Genomic DNA, 19,856 nt, shown 5'->3' on the forward strand with positions numbered 1-19,856 from the left:
GGAAAAGGAAGTGCTGCCCATAAATGACACCTTAATTTTATCTGTTTTGAAAGGAATCTACAAACTAAAAGTAGACACAGACCCTCACAAACCCTGTTTTTCAATTTTTGCTGTGTTAATGTAGAGAGAGAGAGTCTTTTTTTTTTTAACTGTAGCAGCATTTGTTCTGTCCACATAGTGAGTTAAAGGTCTGTAATGTTGTTTTGTGATTCCCAAGAATTTGGAATGGTCTGGGCTTCTTTTTATAGTCAGAATAGTTGAAATTAGTTTAACGTGCAAAGATACCAGGAGAACGATTGCTGCAAGCAGCCTTGGAGTTACATCCCTACAGATCTTGCCATCGAAAGGGACTCAAAAGATTTAAGACATAGAACATGCAGAGTTCTGGACAATGAGTAGAAGCAGAAAGGCATCAATATTTGAGGCTCTACAGCAGAAAAGGACCTGGGGATTACAGTGGACAAGAAGCTGGATATGAGTCAACAGTGTGCCCTTGTTGCCAAGAAGTCTAACGCATATTGGGCTGCATTAGGAGGAGTATTGCCAGCAGAACAAGGGAAGTGATTAGTCCCCACTATTTGGCACTGGTGAGGCCACATCTGGAGTATTGCATCCAGTTTTGGGCCCCCCACTGCAGAAAGGATGTGGACAAATTGGAGAGAGTCCAGTGGAGGGCAATGAAAATGATTAGGGGGCTGGGGCACATGACTTATGAGGAGAGGCTGAGGGAACTGGCCTTTAGTCTGCAGAAGAGAAGAGAGGAGGGATTTGATAGTAACCTTCAACTACCTGTTGAGGGGGGTTCCAAAGAGGATGGAGCTCAGCTCCAGTGGGAAGATCTAGGTTGGATATTAGGAAAAAATTATTTCACTAGGAGGGTGGTGAAGCATTGGAATGGGTTACCTACGGAGGTGGTGGAATCTCCATCCTGAGAGGTTTTTAAGGCGCAGCTTGACAAAGCTCTGGTTGGGGTTGGTCCTTCTTTGAGGAGGGGATTGGACTATCCAACCCTGATATTCTATGATTCTATGAAACTATGACATTAAATTCAAAACTATTCTCTAAGATAAAATTTAAATGTTGTTGTGAAATAGGTGACGTATGTCAGGAACACATCATCTGAGCAGGAAGAGGTAGTCGAAGCACTGAGAGAAGAGATAAGGATGATGAGTCATCTGAACCATCCTAATATCATTCGAATGTTGGGTGCTACATGTGAGAAGAGCAACTATAATCTCTTTATAGAATGGATGGCAGGTAAACAGCATTCTGTACATAGCAAAAGGGTAAACAAACTTCTGGAATAAAAAGCAAATGCACATCTGTTCCTCTTCTAGGAAGAAAGTAATTCTCCATTTTCCAGCGTTTACACCATGTTAAATGAGTGTTACAATTTGTGTCTTTCCGCACTAATATATTTTAATGAATGACTGCACTTTGCACATTTATTAGTATAGTTGTAGGCACCAGTAGCCAGCAGTATTTTAGGTTGCAAAACAATATCGTTTGTGTCTTCAAGTGATCGTACTGGTATCTTTCCAAAATACTCACTTTTTTTTTACCTGAACTTTTTCCACGTTTAAGGTGATTTTATTTGGGAAGTTTGACCAAAAATCCTTTCACCTGTTCCTGAATTACAGGAGTGCATGTGTAGGTGGGAGGGATTTCTTGCTGTGGAAAAAATTCTACCCACACTTTATGAATGGGGCTAAAGCAGATGAATTTTTAAGTTAGTAGTGATGTAGTCCTTACTGAGAGACAACTATTCTGTTTTCGTTTTAGGGGAAAGAGTGGGTTTGATTTAATACAGCGGTTCTCAAACTTCACTGCAACCCTCTTCTAACAAAATTTACTACACAACCCCAGGAGAGGGGACCAAAGCCCTGCCGGCCGGGGGTAAGGGGGAGTCTGAGCCCTCCTGCCCTGGGTAGGGAGGCCAAAGCTGAAGCCCTGTGTCCCAGCAATCTAACGCCAGCCCTGGCAACCCCATTAAAATGGGGTCATGACCCACTTTGGGGCCCTGACTCACAGTTTGAGAACCGCTGATTTAACAAATATACATTTGAAAATTCCATACTAAGAATGTGCAATAGAAACTGTCTTGATGCTCACAGGTGAGCACTTCAGCATGTGTGCCAAGCACGTGCACAGTTTAAGAGCACAGTTGTTAGTTCAAGAGACTTATAAGTTCTGTGGGCTGAATAGTTTCAGGTTTTCTTTTTTTAATCTCCATGTACTATCTCCTCCCTCTCCCCACCCTCCAAAAAGAAAATTAGACTGGGAAATTGCATGCAAAAAAGGTGTATTAAACCTTAAACACTACACATCACATCTCAAAAAATCAGGAGGTGGCTATATCAAGGAAAGATCTGTTGTTCAGCTGCTCAAACTGGGGAGAAGTTATGTGCTCCGGGGATGCAGACCTGAGTTTGATGCAGTTTAAAATATTTTATTCTCAACTGCGTAATATCAAATTCAGAGCGAATTATTTTTTAAAAAAATCTTTGCTAGAGCTGCTTGGGATGCTCAACATTTTTATAAAACTGTTTCAATCAGGAAAAATACAGTAACCCACTACCAGGCTGGAGAGGGCCCCAAAGACAGTTTAGGTTAAAGTGAGTTTTCTAAAATAGGGGTTTACCAGTACAGTTCAGTAGAAACGTGTCTAGTTATTCAAAATCCAAACACTTATGGAGTGGTATCTTTAATGACAAATAAGGAGACCATGAAAGAGAGCATTGTATCTTCTTCAACAATTATGTATCCTGGTAGACTACTCAGTATTATCAGCCATCTAACATGCAAACCTCAAGTGGGTATCACTGAATGTAATGGTGCAGAAAACACTTTCCTGAAACACCAGCAGAGTGAAAAACGTGCAAGAGAAGAAGAGCTCTCAAGTCTAAAAAGTTTGATTTTATGAAAATGTAATATATGGTATAGATAATGTCAGGAATGGTCCTCACATTTTACTGATGTCCAGGTAATAATATACTCCTGGGGGAATTCTGCGCCTAAAAATTCTGCACACAATATTTTAAAATTCTGTGTATTTTTTGTTAAAATAACACAATATAATCATGCCAGTTTCAATTATTTTGGTAATTTATTTCAAAATATCTACCAGCAAGTATATCTGTAACAATACAGACCTAAAAAAAAGATTCTGGTAATTTTTTTGACAAATGGATTAGGCATATTAATACAGAACTTTGAATAATTCATTTAAAGTACAATACACAACTGTATTTCCTGCACCCATCAGAAGCAGTGCAAAGGCTTGGGGGTGTCAGGGATAATGGCGGAGCTGAGGGAGAGGGAAGGAGCCTGGAGTGAACCTGGAGATTTTTAGGGTGTGGGTGGGGGAAATACGGAACAGGGTTGGGGTTTTGGGGGGGGGGAGGAGGAAGAGAGGCAGGATTGTTGGGGAGCCTCCCCCTGCAGACCATGGCTGATCCCAAGACTCTCCCATTCAGTCAAGCACATCTTCCCCTTTCCCCACTACCCCATCCTGATGGGTCCCTGCAGCCTCCTCCCACATCTCATGGGTCCCTGCAGCCCCCCCTTCCCTGTCCCCAGGCACCCCCACTCCCATTCAGCCCCTGGCTCACCGCTGTGAGCCAACTAGCTTCTGAGCCCAGACCCAGTCTCTCCCCCACTAGCCATTCTGAACCCCAGTCTGTGACCCCCCCCCCCCAGCAACCCCATGTGCCCCACTCTGTCCTAAGTTGGCTCCACGGGCCAGGTGCTATGATGAACTTCTACTTCTGGGGGAATTCTTTGCCACTGCGCGCACACAGATTTTTTCCCCACAGAAAATACATTCTGCCCCAGAAGTGCTGCAGTTCTACCTCTTGACCACCAGAGGCTGCTGTGGCACCAGAACAGCCTGTTGCATTCATGCTGTTGTCTGTTTTAGCACCACAGTGGCCTCTGGTGGGCGAAAGGTAGAACTGCAACACTTCTGGGGCAGAATATTTTCTGCAGACAAAAATAAAATTCTGCAGGACGCATGAATTCTGCGCATGCACGGTGGTGCAGAATTTCCCCAGGAGTAGTTGTTATCAAGAGTAGATAGAGGAACACTTGAGACATGCAAATATTATCTTTAGAAAACAAAAATGAGAAAAAATTGTATTTTTCCTGTTAAATTAAAAAAAAATGTTGCATATTAAATATTTAAATACAGATATATAAATGGTAAGAAAAAGAGAAAATTAAGGTCCACTGAGGAACACTAAATAGGAGGCTTGTTTATGTTCTAACATCGCCATTTACAATAACTATTTTAAAACTGTTGCTGTTCTTGAGAAACTTAGTACAGTAAATAGAATTAATATCTGTACGTTACTTTCCATCAGTAACAGAACTCACTAACTTTTATAAGGCTTTTTTTGTTTTTCTTTTTAAGGGGATATTTAAGGCAAATGTTTTTTTTAAAATGTGTGCTGAGTTGCAGCTGGAAACTACACAGCTGTGCTCATGGTAGATTTCTTTGCTTATACAGTACAGCACACATTTTTGAAAAATTGAGTCACTAGTGTCCAATAAAATCATAGAAAAAAAATTAGTCCAATTATGGCAGCCAAAGCTACCTACTGCTAATCGTGAGTATAAATATTGGATAAAAAATATAAAAAATTTATCTTCCAGGGGGATCAGTTGCTCATTTGTTAAGTAAATATGGAGCCTTCAAAGAATCAGTTGTTGTTAACTACACAGAACAACTGCTGCGTGGCCTTTCTTACCTCCATGAGAATCAGATTATCCACAGGGATGTCAAAGGTAAGAACTCGTTGACTGTCTTGTCTACTTATTAGAATTCAGAAAGCTTTTTTGTTTGAGGGCAGTTATTATCTGTGGCTCACTCTTATTGGAGATGAGATCTATGCATGATTTGCCTCGTTGTATTTAGGAACCTTGAAGCTACTAAACTGCATCCAAACATTCATATAATGCTTAGGCCATGGCTACACTTGCAAATTTGCAGCGCTGCAGCAGGGTGTGAAAACACACCCTCTCCAGCGCTGCAAATTGTGGCGCTGCAAAGCGCCAGTGTGGTCAAAGCCCCAGCGCTGGGAGCGCGGCTCCCAGCGCTGTCCGTTATTCCCCACAGGGAGGTAGAGTACGGACAGCGCTGGGAGAGCTCTCTCCCAGTGCTGGCGCTTTGACTACACTTAGCGCTTCAAAGCGCTGCCGCGGCAGCGCTTTGAAGTGCAAGTGTAGCCATAGCCTTAGAGACATATCCCTCCTTACACATTGGAGACAGTTGCTGATGCAAAAGGTTGATTTAGGGATGAACAAATTGGTTCATCTAGCAAAGCAAATCAAACCAAACTCAAATCTTTTTGAAGGTTCAAAAATGTTCAGATAGCTTTTCTCCATTTTTCATCATTGGTCACCAGTTTGTTTTCTAGATATTTATTTGGCCCCGGGGCATCTCAGTATTTGAGCTCTTGGTCTCAGCTTAATTTTGTAGGTGTAAGGGATTCAGACGAACATTGAAATTTTTGGTCCTTATGATAAGGGAAACGGCCAAACCTATGGAATTTTGCTTACAACTAATTTTGATATAACTGTACAGTAAAGATCCAGTAGGAACACCGTGGTCTCTGATTTCAGGCTTACTTGTGGCACTTTATATTCACACTTAATATATGAGAACAAATTTCAAGGGAATGCTTTCTTTGGCTCCCTCTTTCTGGAGTTATTTTCAAGTAGATGTGAGCCACTTACATTCAGATAAAAGGATGTAAGGTTTATAGGAGATCTTACATAGGTGCAGTAACACCTCACTTAACGTTGTCCCGGTTAACATTGTTACATTGCTGATCTATTAGGGAACAAGCTCGTTTAAAGTTGCACAATGTTCCCTTATAACACCCTTTGGCAGCTGCCTGCTTTGTCCACTGTTTGCAGGAATCTCTGGAAGAGCAGCCCCTCCTTGTGGGGATTAGAACTGGGGGGGCCAGCAGCCCCCCCAAATTCCCTGTAAGGTATGTGGCTCAGCAGCTGCCCCCCACTGCTGTGCTGCTCCTACCCTGCCCTCTGCCTTGGAGCTGCTCCCCAGAGCTTCCTGCTTGCTGGGGGAGGGTGGAGGAGAAGGGTGCTGATATCAGGATGTCCCCCTGCTGCTGCCCCCCACCCCCGTTCTGTACCCCCTCTCCCCAAAGGGGAGGAGAGGCACAGAAAGGAGGGAGCTTGCTGGAAGCTGTTGCTTCCCGTCTGATCTGCTTAAAAGGGCAACGTACTTGAAGTGGGGTCAGCGTACTTAAAGGGGCAATACATGTCTGTCTGTCTCTCTCACTCATGCATGCACCTCCCAGCACTTTGGAGAGTCAGCACCTGTGCAGCCATGCATGCCCTCTCAGGAGGAGAGAGTGGTGTGCTCCAGCTGGATAGTGTGGGATCATCATCATATTCAGTTTTTGCAGGGAAGTGTTTGCAGCTACTGCCCTGCACCTGTTGTGTTTCCTCCCTCCTGCCTCAGTCCACGCTGCCTTGTAGAGTGTGAGGCTACATTAACAACAGCGTATTAACCCTTAAGGCCTCAGCCAAGTTCATCATTTAGTAGCAAGGCATTCCCTGGGAAATATTCCACCCTCTTACTCCACCACCTCAATCACGGTCATCCATTGCTGTGTACAATATTAAACTGATTGTTTAAAACTTATACTGTATATGTATATAATGTCTTTTGTCTGGTGAAAAAAAATTCCCTGGAACCTAACTCCCCCCTCTCTCCCCCCCCCCCCATTCACATTAATTCTTATTGGGAAATTGAATTTGCTTAACATCATTTAGCATACAGTGGCATTTTTCAGGAACATGACGACAACATTAAGTGAGGAGTTACTGTAGCTGTATAAGGCCTTCACTAAGTTCTAGTCTCCACCATCTTCCAGGGCTGTACTCTGCTTCCTAATCTTACATTTGCCCCACTTCTGAGGCTTCATGCTGCTTTTCAAAAATCTTTTATCTCACATATTCTCATCTAATGTTATCTAAGCATAATGGAGACAGATCAACCACTATTAGACAGTTCTGGGCAGTATTCTGTTCTTAGCTCCTCATCTCCTTGCTTTCATGGGTTTGTCAGACCTTAGTACTTTTTTAATACAGATAAGTATCTCATTGTGTTTTTGACAGCCAACTAGCAGTGTTTTTGTTATGCTGTTGACAGGTGCCAATTTGCTAATTGACAGCACAGGTCATAGGTTAAGAATTGCTGATTTTGGAGCTGCAGCCAGGTTGGCGTCAAAGGGAACTGGTGCTGGAGAGTTTCAGGGACAGTTGTTGGGAACTATTGCATTTATGGCACCAGAGGTAAGAAGCCACTTTGAAAATTTTGTAGGGGGGATGAGTGGTAGAGCTTTGTGCAAATAATTAATTCAGACAAATGGTAACAGAAAACTCTTTGAAACAGTATCCATAAGTGAAGCAGAGCTTCATATAACTTCATTGTCATAAAAAATGGGAATTATGTAAATATATCATGTTTTGTTGCTATCTTGGTGTTTTCGCTTCCCAGATGGTGGTTCCAGTTACCCTGAGATGGACCACATCTTGACATATTGTTCCTTCATGTAAATGGCCACTGAGCATTCTTAGTTACAGGACACTAATTTTTTGTTTGACCAGGCCCTTTAATTGTTATTGTTGTACTTCACACATGGATAAAACTTGTCAATATGTATACCCTTGTTAAGTCACTTAACCCAAAATTATAATTAAAATGCACTTGATTTGGCTTCTGTGTGTATAGAATAATGCATGTATAGTGTTAGTGGCATGGAATTAATTAGCTTAAGCCTTGATGTATCTTTCTTTTGTAGGTACTGCGGGGCCAGCAATATGGTAGGAGCTGTGATGTATGGAGTGTTGGCTGTGCTATTATAGAAATGGCTTGTGCTAAACCACCTTGGAATGCTGAGAAGCACTCCAATCACCTTGCTTTGATATTTAAGGTGAGATACCTTGTTGTATTATAAACAAGTTAAGCAAATGTTGGCACTTCAGTGCTTGATTTCATGTATAATAGTGTAGATTTTAGGAAAAAATAAGTTACACAGTGAATAATAATAATTACAATGCTTCCTTTTTATATAAGACTTTTTATTACAAATACTACACTAATGTACATCTGCTACATTCTAGCTACAAATTATTTCCTCTGGGTTTTTTTTGAAAAACAATTCACCCCCAAGAATAGCCTCTAGAGAGGAGCACTATACTAAGATATGAATACACCCATAAGTTAGGGGAGCAAAGCAGGAGTGGCGGGGGAGGGACAGCTCAGTGGTTTAAGCATTGGCCTGCTAAACCCAGGGTGGTGAGTTCAATCCTTGAGGGGGCCATTTGGGGATTGGTCCTGCTTTATCCCTCCCCCTAATTCTTATTCACTTTTCCAAAAAAAAAACCCTCTAAAAATCTTAATAGAAATAATCTAGTTGAATAGCATGCATAAATGAAAGAATAAAATACTTCTATAAAATATGAGCCAGTACAACAGTAATCATGCACAGATTACAATTTACCAGGGCTTGATTAGAATCAATTACCTCTGTTGTTCAAGGGCATACATTAGTTGGTTGGTGGTCTCAGTCTAGTTAACGATAGCTATAGGTCTACATCACCACAACCATCATCCTAGTTAACTCTAATTGGCATTATATAGAGAGGCTATGGATTGAATCAACAGAGTAAACTACACTTCAGACTTAGTGGTTCTGCTTCAAAGTTATGGTTGAAATGCTCTGGCAAGGCACTGTGAGGGAGGGTATACTACAGATACCCAACCCTCACCAGATCCATAGGCCTCCTTGCATTATGCCAGTTAAACACAGATAAGTGGTGTGCCAGAATAATGCTTATACAGTATAAGCTTGGCAGGAGAATTTCCCAGTTCTCTGAGCTGATGAGTACGAGGGAGTCTTGTCCTAGAAACAGAATTATAAGAGGATGTAAGGAGAGAACTGAGACTAAGAGTAGCAGCAGAGGGCATGAATATTGGGAAAGCAGACATCACAGCTAACTGAGATCAGGAAAATCCCAAAGCGAGGTCAGGCCCAAAGCATTATTTTCTATAATGTAATCACTTGCATAATCTGTAGAGAAACTGGTTTTGGAAATGAGGAGTTGTCCAGTCAGCCAGCATCTAGTGGAGTAAATGGAGTCAAAAAAATCAAAACTGTTGATAACTTCTAACAACATTTTTCTTCTGTCTGTAGATTGCTAGCGCAACTACTGCTCCGTCAATCCCCTCACATCTGTCTCCTGGTTTAAGAGACGTGACCCTTCGGTGTTTAGAACTTCAACCTCAGGACAGACCCCCATCACGGGAACTGCTGAAACACCCAGTCTTCCGTACTACATGGTAGCTAATTATGTAAAAATTATGATTTACTGAAGATGCTACTGAATATAGAACAATGCCAATCTTGCAGTGCAGTTTAGCACTGTAGCATGTATTATTCTACTGGTCTTAATTATACATCAAGGATTTAAGGCCAGTGGAGGATCCTTACCTAAGTATGTGATTGACAAATCGAGACCTTTACCTAAGCTCAGTATGCAACCTTTCACAACTTGTGAAGAAATATGTGAACTGTGCCTTTTCAAAGATCTGGCTCAAGGTGAACAAGAAATTTTTTTTCTTTAAATCTGCATGATTGTTTAGCAGATAAGTGATTTTATTTTCTTTTGGAGCACTTTTTCAGCAATATTAGCAGCTGAGGGGCTCAGGATCTATTTTAATATTGCAATCACTGTTCCATTTCACATTGTGGTCATAAGCAGAGGGTTCTGCAATTACATTCAGTTTTTCATCACTGGCTAAAAAGGAAATTCTGTATATGTTCCTTTTATTTCACAAAGTATGTTCTCTTAGTGGAGTAATACAAATATGGATGAATACTTTTAAAACCATATTCTGCCTTCATGAAAAATGTGACAAGGCAGCTGTGATTCACTGTGCATTTACTGCTGGCCCTGTAATTTCCTTTTTGAAGTTATGGTTCTATACTTTCATTTTATTTTACATTCAGGGAAAGGTGATCTTTAAAACAAACAATCTTCAGAACTAGGTGCAAACTAGATGTCACTGAATATCTTGCTGATTGAAGAATACAAGTTTATTTGAAATCTGGAATAAAAAACTGATAGTTTCAGGCTCTCATAGTGCAGGTATTTTTTTTTTTTAAAAGGAAGATTTCTGTGCATAAAAACAACTTGTAACCCCAGATCATGTAAAATGTTAGTTTTTGAGTCTATTTTCATGTAACAATTTCTTTTGGTAAACTGTGTAGACAAGTTTCATGTCAAGAGCCCTGCCCGTAGCTCCCATTAAAGTCCATGGGAGTTTTTGCCTGTGATTTAAGTGGGAGCAGGACCAGGCTCTGGATTCAAGTTTCTTACTGTGTAACAAAACTGTATTCATGTTCACCACTGATATTAAGTTTTACCTGCTGTTTTCCTTCTGCTATACATCATCTAGTTACAGTAGCAACTGATTATGTAATTTGAAAATCTGTTAAAAATATGACCTTACCCTAAAAAAAGTCTTGATTTTAACAAGAAATGAACTTGGACTTGAAAAGCAAGTTAAGACAAAATTTGATGTAAAACTTCACCTGTAGTACAAAACTTGAGTTTTTTAAACAGGCGTTTTCTTTTTTTAAAACCGTCTTTTAATGGTTTTAAAGGCAGGTTTTTAGATTCTGATGCATGTAATTCTGAAGGAAAATGGCAGCTGTTCTTTTGCTTATTAATGGGGAGGGTGTCTTTTTAAATCAAGTACTGATTGTGTTTAATCCATTTTTTATTTTTAAATAACTGTTCAAGTTTTAACTCTTCAGAAGCCAGCTGAATTGCTGGACTGAAATCGAATTGGTTATTTTCAAAGACTCAGGACAAACTAAATAAGCTATAGTAGTACATTAAAAATGTACACAAAACATAAATTGGAAGTAAAACAAGTTTAAGATAAGTTTACAGGAATGATAGTGCTCATGCTAATAAAACAGTTCCATTAGACATGAATGTGTATTTCTTTTTGAAATTTTACATTCCTTTGTTTTGGAAAATTGGCAAACTTTGAAGAGTTAAAAAAAAATACCGAAATGTGAAGTTTGGTAGCTCTAACTGTATTGTACTTGACTTTTTCTTTCATTTTTTTTTAACCGCTTAGAATTCTTCATTATTCTAATAAGATTGTTTCCAAGTCTTTATGTGCAAGCTTTAAAGGGTGCACTCTTGCCAATTCATGTACTGGAAGATCAGTTGTCAGATTAGTACTTTTTCTGGCAGAAATGTAAACTGTATACACTGATGAACCTCAGCTAATCAGTATTACTTTGTAGATCACCATGCCTACCACATTTCAAACTCAGACTGCCTCTAGATGTCCAAATGCATATTGTTTGAGTTTGTTTGCATTTCCCTCAGCTTGCTGGTAATTGTGGTGTTTTTAAAATGCAGATGTGATGTAATATTCTTATTTTCTTTGGATCAAAGCTGGACTGAAATTTGTATTGTGTAATTATTTTTGTGTTCTTAATGTTATTTGGTACTTAAGTTGTAAATAACGTCTACTGCTGTTTATTCCAATTTCTACTACCTCAGGTGTCCTATAGATTTTCTTCTACCAAAGTTCACTTTCACAATGAAATTATATTTGCTATGTGACTGATTCCTAAGACTTCCAGGGCTTAAGGGCTAACTTCTATTAGCACCTTACTGTGCAAGCAAATTTTACAGAAATCTCTGGGTTAAGAAAATTTGGCTTCGTTGTATCCTTTGTTATTTTAAATATATCAAGATATTTTAATTAAAAGTTTTTACCCCGTTGAACCAATTTTATAGTATAATTTGTACCTATTTTGGTGTTTTTGTCTTTATAGTAAATAAAAGCTTTTGAACAAATGTTGTTACTCTTTATCATAATGCAGCTGTTTTGAATCAAACACTTCTGGCACATTTTCATTGTTTATACACAGATGTATAGAGCACCTGCTGCCGCTATGAGGCAAACAGAGACTTCAGACTCCTTAAAAAGGGTCTTATACTTTCCTCAGCTATTTGACAAAGAATTAAACAGTCCAGCTAATCAGCATCACTTATCTTTTTCACTTATCTCACCTTTCCATGATTCTTAACTTTTTATATTTTCAAAAATATCCAAACATAGGAAGTTTTTCAATCTCATTCAATGACTATGCCTGTCATTAAAAAAAAAAAAATTGAAATACTGCTCTGCTCATCATGACCCCTCATCCAAAAAAGCACTTGCCATGTGTTTGTCTGTCTCTGTTCAACAGAGTTACTTACGGAGATGTCATATGTATAGGTTTAAGTGCAAGGCCTATATTATGGGTCTTATACTGGGAAATATTTAGGTTCTTCCATTATTTCTTTCCCTTTTCCTTTGTTTTTTGTTTTTTAAATATAAAATCACTCTCCTAAATTTGAGCCACTATTTTACAGATTGATACATTTAAGGTGTTATACTGGTACATGTAAACAGAGTGGCAGTAATTCTTTAAAAAGTGCCTGTATGAGTTTGTATTACTACAAAAAATAAAACTCTTCATTGTCAAATCAGGTGAGTAGAAATTAGTAAATCAGTTCTGGGCTATTATGGTGTGTCTCTAGTGAAAGGAAAATTAATCAGCTCTGCTTGCTAGAGCTACGATGAAATTTGTTGTTTCTGCATTAAAGTAGTAATCATGCCAAACTTCTCTTCATACTCAAGTCATCTGAAAATATGGATCCTTAAGGCTTGTTCTAGTTACTTCCTTGGAAACAGCTCATTATTTTAAAAGTGAAAATTAAAGTAAAATCAAATTACAATATTTAAGTTTAAACCTGTCTGAAATACATTTGATGGGGATATTGTAAACCATATTTTTAATGTACAAATATTAATGTATTTATATTCCCCATAGCGATGTCATGGGAACATCAGCAGACAGAACTTGTCTCACTGACAGAACTTGTCAACAGCCATCCTCAATTTAACCAGAAAAACCCCAATATTGATGGGAAAAACAAGCTGAAAAAATAGACTGGAGTCTGAATAGAAAAATAACTACACAAGACAAGAATGAGAGTTAAATTCTAAGATCTTATCTCCCTCATTTCATTTATTATATGCACTATTAAAATCCACAGGACTGGGAGAATTTATCATATTTTAGGCTCTGTTTTAAAGCATAAATGTACACTACACAATATGAATGATTAAATTTCTCCATTTGCTAAAGCAGGGATGGGCAAACTTTTTGGCCTGAGGGCCACATTGGGTTTCCAAAATTGAATGGAGGGCCAGTTAGGGGAGGCTGTGCCTCCCCAAACTGCCAGGCATGGCCCAGCCCCCAACCCCTATCTGACCCCCCCCCCCACTTCTTGCCCCCTGGGACTCCTATGCAATCCAACCCCCTCCCCCCCACCCGGTCCCCTGACTGTCCCTGGGACTCCTGCCCCATCCACCACCCCCTGCTCCCTCTCCCCTGACCGCTCCCGGACCCCCCGCCCTTGACTGTCCCCCGCCATCCCATCCAACCCCTCCCCTCCTTCTTGACTGCCCCCTGCAATCCCATCCAACCCTTCCCTCCTTCCTGACTGCCCCCACCCTCAGGACCACTGCCCCCATCTAACACCCCCCCCCCGTTCCCTGCCCTCTGACCGTCCCAACCCCTATCCCCGCCCCCTGACCACCATCCCGAACTCCCCTGCCCTCTTACTGCACTGCCCAAGCACCAGCGGCTGGCAGCGCTACAGCTGCACCGGCCAGAGCACCGGCTCAGGCCATGGCTCTGCAGCTGCACTGCCCACCCGCCCAGAGCATTGCGCTGGCGGCGTGGCACACTAAGGCTGCGGTGGAGAGGGAGCAGCAGAGGAGGGGCTGGGGCAAGCCTCCCGGGCCAGGACCTCAGGGGCTTGGCAGGAGGGTCCCACAGGCTGTATGTGGCCCACGGGCCATAGTTTGCCCACCCCTGTGCTAAAGAAATACTCTGGTCTAAAATTCACCTATACTCTGCTCTATGGAATGAGCAAACAGTAGTTTTACTTTTCCTTGTGATGGGTTAGTTGTGCAAAAGACCTTGCCCTAAAGTATTCCTCATTGTTGGGGCTCCCCCAAGACCTTTTCCACTTGGGTCCTCAAGAACTCAGTTTGACACTCACATTCCTTTATTTAACATGCAAGAAGTTATACTGAGTTGTCGATTCAAGCATTGGGGGGTACATATAGGGCGTACCGCACATCTAAAGTTACATAGCAAACCTTTTTAAATACATTACATTACATTAACTATACATTGCATCACATTAACTATACATTGCATCACATGTTTTGGGATTGGCTTGCTCACTTTGTGGAACCAATTCCTGTACCGCATGCAGTCTCCATGCACAACTTACTCTTTTCCTCATCTTACATTCCAGGCTTACCTCATTAGTTGTTATCTTGTCCACTGTAAATGGATTCCCTAGGTGTTTCCCCTTACCTTAACTAATACAGACATCCTGTCTCCAAGCCTACTGACCCATTTACCTATCTTAGTGCTTGTTCGCACTACCACTTAAAGGTTGGTATAATTTATGTTGCTTGGGGGTGAGAATAAGCCACCTCCCTGAGGCCTTGGCTACACTTGCAAATTTGCAATGCTGCAGCAGGGTGTGAAAACACATCCTCTCCAGCGCTGCAAATTGCGGCGCTGCAAAGTGCCAGTGTGGTCAAAGCCCGAGCGCGGCTCCTAGCGCTGTATGTTATTCCCCACAGGGAGGTGGAGTACGGACAGCGCTGGGAGAGCTCTCTCCCAGTGCTGGCGCTTTGACTACACTTAGCGCTTCAAAGCGCTGCCGCGGCAGCGCTTTGAAGTGCAAGTGTAGCCAAAGCCTGAGCAACACAAGTTACAGCGACCTAAGCACTGGTATCCACAGTGCTATGTCTATGGTAGAGCTTCTCCTGCTGACATAGATACCGCCTCTTGCAGAGGTGGTTTTATTATGCCAATGGGAGAGCTCTCTCCCGCAGCACAGAGCATCTTCACCAGATGTGCTACAGCAGCGCAGTGTAAATTAGCCCTTAGTTAGCCCAGACATTGTGTTTCCAGCCTGCTGAACCATTTACCTCCCTAATGCTGTCTCTCCAGAAATGAATGTCCAATTAATCATGTCAGTACAAGCCTACACTCATCATAAAAGGTCCTCGGTTATAATTTAGCAAACAAATATTTTAATTACATCTTTTTATGCTCGCTGGATATCAGTTTGGTATCAGAGCTCCATGGAAGAACAGCTCTCAAATCGTTTTCAACTTACATACCTACTTGCTTAGCCCAATGGAGTAGGTAATTTCCCTTAGCTCAGTTTCCTCCCAAGTAGAAGTATTTCCCTAATAAAGCCAGCTACATTCTGTCATTGCTGGGTTTCTCTGTTCCTGGTGCAGTTAAGTCAGGAATCTCACACAGGCCTCCTCTGCAGGGCCAGGAGACTGTGATGGGGGCTTATATGTCCTGTGATATAAGTTCAGGCTGGTATTTTGTTACTGATTTGGTATCTTAAATGTACTTTTATTTGTATATTAAAGCTTAGGAGTTCAGCTTTTAAGTTTGATAATTGTGAAAGCTAAAAGATTGGGAGATTGGGTGTCATTACATAGACAGTGACAAAGAGTCCTCTGGCACCTTATAGACTAACAAAATGCATCTGATGAAGTGGGTATTCATCCATGAAAGCTTATGCTCCAATACTTCTGTTTGTCTATAAGGTGCCACAGGACTCTTTGTCACTTTTTACAGATCTAGACTAACACGGCTACCCCTCTGATACTTGATTACATAGACAGTCCAGAAGATGGCAGCAAAATAATACTTTTCTCCATCCAGACTGGGTTAATCCCCCTTTCTCAGGAAAGACATACAAGACAGGAGAGCATCAGTGTGAGTACAGGGTGAGCAGAGGCATTTTATAAGCACCTTGAGGACATTCAGAACTGAATCCAGGGACAAACTTTTCTCCTGGTCCCATTGCTTTAACTGGCCTGGATCAAAACAATGCAGACCTTAGGGAAATTCAGCTCCAGATCCAAACTGTGTGGCTCAGGCCCACCTCGTACTATTTCCTTCACCTGTGCTCTAAGGTTACTTCAGCCCTCTATACATCCTAAGACCAACACTCTTACACAACACAAAGCACCAGCTCTTTGTGTCCATTTTTTAAATATTTACACTTGAAAAGACTCTCGTAACATTCTGCCAAGGGACAGGGAGCAATCCAAGTGTCAACTGGGGTGGGAAGCAATGCATGGGTATGACGCGCGCCATTTCTGGGTAAGTGAGGTTGCAGGACGCACCTTGCTTCAGCCACACTAATCATCAGTATCATGATTACAATGGAACAGTAGACATTTGCTGTGGAAAGGACAAATAGCAAAGGACAGCCTGGATAAAGGTGCGATCAGAAGGCAAAAGACCAGCTAATTCTGCTTTATGATCACTGCTTTAGTGATCTATGGTCCCCCTTGGCACAGCTCATCACTAAAAGGGTAAACATGAAACAAAAGGTTACATCTTAATGTAGGGATAGTTTCATGTTACTATTATTTTGATATTCTCCTTGTAGGAGACACTAAGAAACCACTCTAATCTGTCTCTGAGGCTTTCAAGGCAAGATTAGAAGTCCAGTTAAAATCAATATTAAAATTCAACAATACGTGCACACATTCAGGTTCGCTACCATTCTTTTTATCATCCACACCACAAATCTAAGTTTACTATGAACAGACTTCTGAGACCACTGACAAATCAGTTAACTTCTCATGAAAACTTTCCCCCGTTTATCCCTAATGTAATTTAATCTCTTTCTCCAAGGTGTTCCCTTTTGTTGGGGGTGTAATTCCTGAAACTACAGAATTTGTCCAAAGTACTTGACGTTTTCCTGTTGTCTGTGAGGGGCCTTTGAGCACTACATAATACTAATATGCACAGATGCACACACCAACTTCCTCCATCATTGGACCCCCACCCATCCCTTTATTAAAAGGATCACACTTTCCCAGGGTGAATGTAGAATTGAGTTTATAGTCATTACGTTAACCTGCAAAGGCCCAGATATGGAGTACTGGCCTTTAAAATGTGACACTGTGAACTGCAGTTAAATACACAGGTGCTAATATGGTTTTAGGACACTGGTCTGCAGATGTACTGTCGTGTCCTGTGTTCTTCCTATACCTCACGAGTTAAGCCGCATTAGAGGGGATCAGTCCGTGGATGGAAGCTATTGAAGATCTATAATATATATAAAACTATGCTCAAATCAAACATTACCTGTGACAAGGAAAAACATATAGTCAATTAAAACCAATGATTTATTTGGAAAATTCCTGAGAAGCATATTGGAGAATCCACATGAAGGATTTTGACAAAAATAGTGTCATAGTCAATATATATAAAGATCAATAAGACTTGAGCCTTCTTCCCCTCAAGTTGTTTGAAAAACTCCCACTAACCTTAATAGTGCAGGATCAAGACCATATTTTGCAAATCCATCTCAAAATCTATACACGAGGGAGAAATACAGAAGAATCTGTTCCAAGGGACAGGAAAGTTATTTAACATTTATGCTCTGTCTACACTACAAGTATAACTTTGTTGGGTTTTGTGGTACCCAGTAACAATATGGTTGGTTCCCTGAGCAGAGCCAATCCAGTTCTAAAACTGCTCATGGTCCCATCCATATGTTATGCTATACAAAGCACACAGGATATTTTATAGAGCAGAAGGAAAAAATGCTGCATTTATGGAGAATACAGCAGTTAGCATATGCTTTTCAGTCATACACATGCACACACACATACATACACACAGAGTCCTGCCAGTTGATGTTTATAGTTACCAGTCCAGAGTCTGGATCAATCTAGTAGCCATCCAGATTGGTCGCAGAGGGGAGCCGGGCTCTGTCAGTCGCGATCCGATGCTCCTGGAGTATAGCAAGACGAACCCAAAGTCCCATGGCAAAGCACCCTGTTCTTATAGTCTTTTTTCTCTGTTGAAGTCTATGGATTTTGCTGTGTCTGATGTAAAATTCCAATACACCTCCAAGAGGGTCATCCTTTCCTGGTTTTGATTCAGTTAATTTGTTTTGTCCTTAGGGGTGCCAGCCTTACCTCAGGGTCGTCAATCTGCCCTTCCTTCATTATGGATGCGCATTGATGGTTCTCTGGTGTAGTTAAGTCTCTTCACTCCTTCTTTGACCATCTGGCTATAACAATGGCCTTCACACCCAGGGGCGGCAGGTTATATGGGCTCAAGGTGCTCGAGTACCAGGAATATTCAAGGCTGAGGGCTGTGCTCCACCAATATTTGGAGCTGGGTTTCTCCCCTGGCCCTGCCTGGAGCGGGCCCTCCCCGGCCTCGGAGCTTCCCTGCCTGAAAGAAACAGCCGGTGCCTCTCTCCCTTGCTTCTGCTGCTTCTGCCTAAGGCTATAGAGATCAGCCGCCAGCAGACTCTTGGAACACTGAGGGAGGGGAAGAGGGAGGGAGGAGGTGGCGGGGGAGGCACACACGTGCTTGGGAGCTCTCTCCCCCACCCCCCCAGCACCCACATGAAGGAGACGCCAAGGGGACTTCCGGCCAGGAGATGGACATCTGGGGTGGACCTCACTGACCTGAGCAGCTGCTGGGGCTTCGGTGAGATTTGACCCTGTGATCACCCCATCCCCCCGCAGCCCCCACTCCTGCCCAATGCTGGGCAAGGGGCAGCCCCATCCCCAGTGAAACAAGGGTGAGGGGCAGCAGGCTGCAACAGGGGAGGAAGGAAGCCACATGTGCTGGCAGTTCCCCCCGCCCACTCCCCAGCACCCTCCTACCACAGGGGAGATGGAGGAGGGGAGCTTCCTAGACCTGAGCAGCTGGGGCTTGGGTGAATTTTGTGACACCCTACCCCCCACCCCAGCCACCACCCTGCAGTCCCCACTCCTGCCCCATGCTGGGCAAGGGGCAGTCCCATCCCCCATCCCCAGTGAGGCTATGGTGAGGGGCAGTAGCAGGGGAGGCCACAAGTGATGGCAACCCCCCCGCCCGGTACCCACCATAGGGGAGGCGAGTGGGCTATCTGGACCTGAGAGAGTCCCTAGGAGCATGTGCAGTGACCGTGGTGCAGAGTGAGTGCGCTGCGGGGGGAAGGGGGAGAAGAGGAGTCCCTCCCCTGGAGCTTGCTGCTGCCAGTAAGGTGGGGGGGGAGTCCTCTCTGGCCCTAGCCCTGGGGTAGCCTGTCTGCATCCCAAGTTCCTTATCCCCATCCCTGCCCCATCCCAGAGCTTGCGCTCCCAGCACCCCAACCCTGAGCACCCTCCTGCACTGTGAACCCCTCATCCGCAGCCCCACCCCAGAGCCCTCACTTGAGGAGGAAAACGTGCAACTTAAATTTGGTGGTCAGTTTGGAGCATCATTGTGTTTAGCACAATACTTGATTATTTTACACCCTTTAAAGTATACAGGTGTTACAAAGTGGGAATGTTCTTAATGTTTTCTCTGAATACTGTGTGGGTGCCTCAGTGTCCCCTGTGCATTTCTCAAGGATCTAGATGGTGGGATAAGGGTGTGCGATTGTTGTAGAGCCCTAGAGTGCCAGTGTGATGCTGTCTGCACAGAGAATGGCCGAAACCCTGTCTCCAGGCAACTGATGGCCTGGGCCGCTCTCCTGCAAGATGCCAACTGAAGGTGTTGGAGAACAAAGAGATCAGGTGGCCTCCTAATGCCTGGAAAAGAGACAAAGGCCAGAGGAGAGAGTGTCAGTACCTGTGAGGACTTCTGGGAAGCGCATGGTGTGGAAGGGGATGCTGGGATGCTTTG

General features: G+C 42.5%; 1 protein-coding gene across 1 annotated transcript in view; it reads left to right on the top strand.

Moving 5' to 3' along the window:
• MAP3K1 (mitogen-activated protein kinase kinase kinase 1) overlaps positions 1-11,935 on the top strand; it is a 102,067-nt gene extending 90,132 nt beyond the window's left edge. The window contains exons 16-20 of the mRNA XM_045021239.1: positions 1,095-1,257; positions 4,654-4,785; positions 7,184-7,326; positions 7,836-7,967; positions 9,231-11,935. Coding sequence (XP_044877174.1) covers positions 1,095-1,257; positions 4,654-4,785; positions 7,184-7,326; positions 7,836-7,967; positions 9,231-9,380 — 720 coding nt within the window. The 3' untranslated portion in view covers positions 9,381-11,935. The remainder of the gene's footprint in view (positions 1-1,094; positions 1,258-4,653; positions 4,786-7,183; positions 7,327-7,835; positions 7,968-9,230) is intronic.
• Positions 11,936-19,856: the final 7,921 nt, after the last annotated feature.

Source organism: Mauremys mutica, chromosome 6, assembly GCF_020497125.1.
Source record: "Mauremys mutica isolate MM-2020 ecotype Southern chromosome 6, ASM2049712v1, whole genome shotgun sequence".
Taxonomy (NCBI): Eukaryota; Metazoa; Chordata; order Testudines; family Geoemydidae; genus Mauremys; species Mauremys mutica.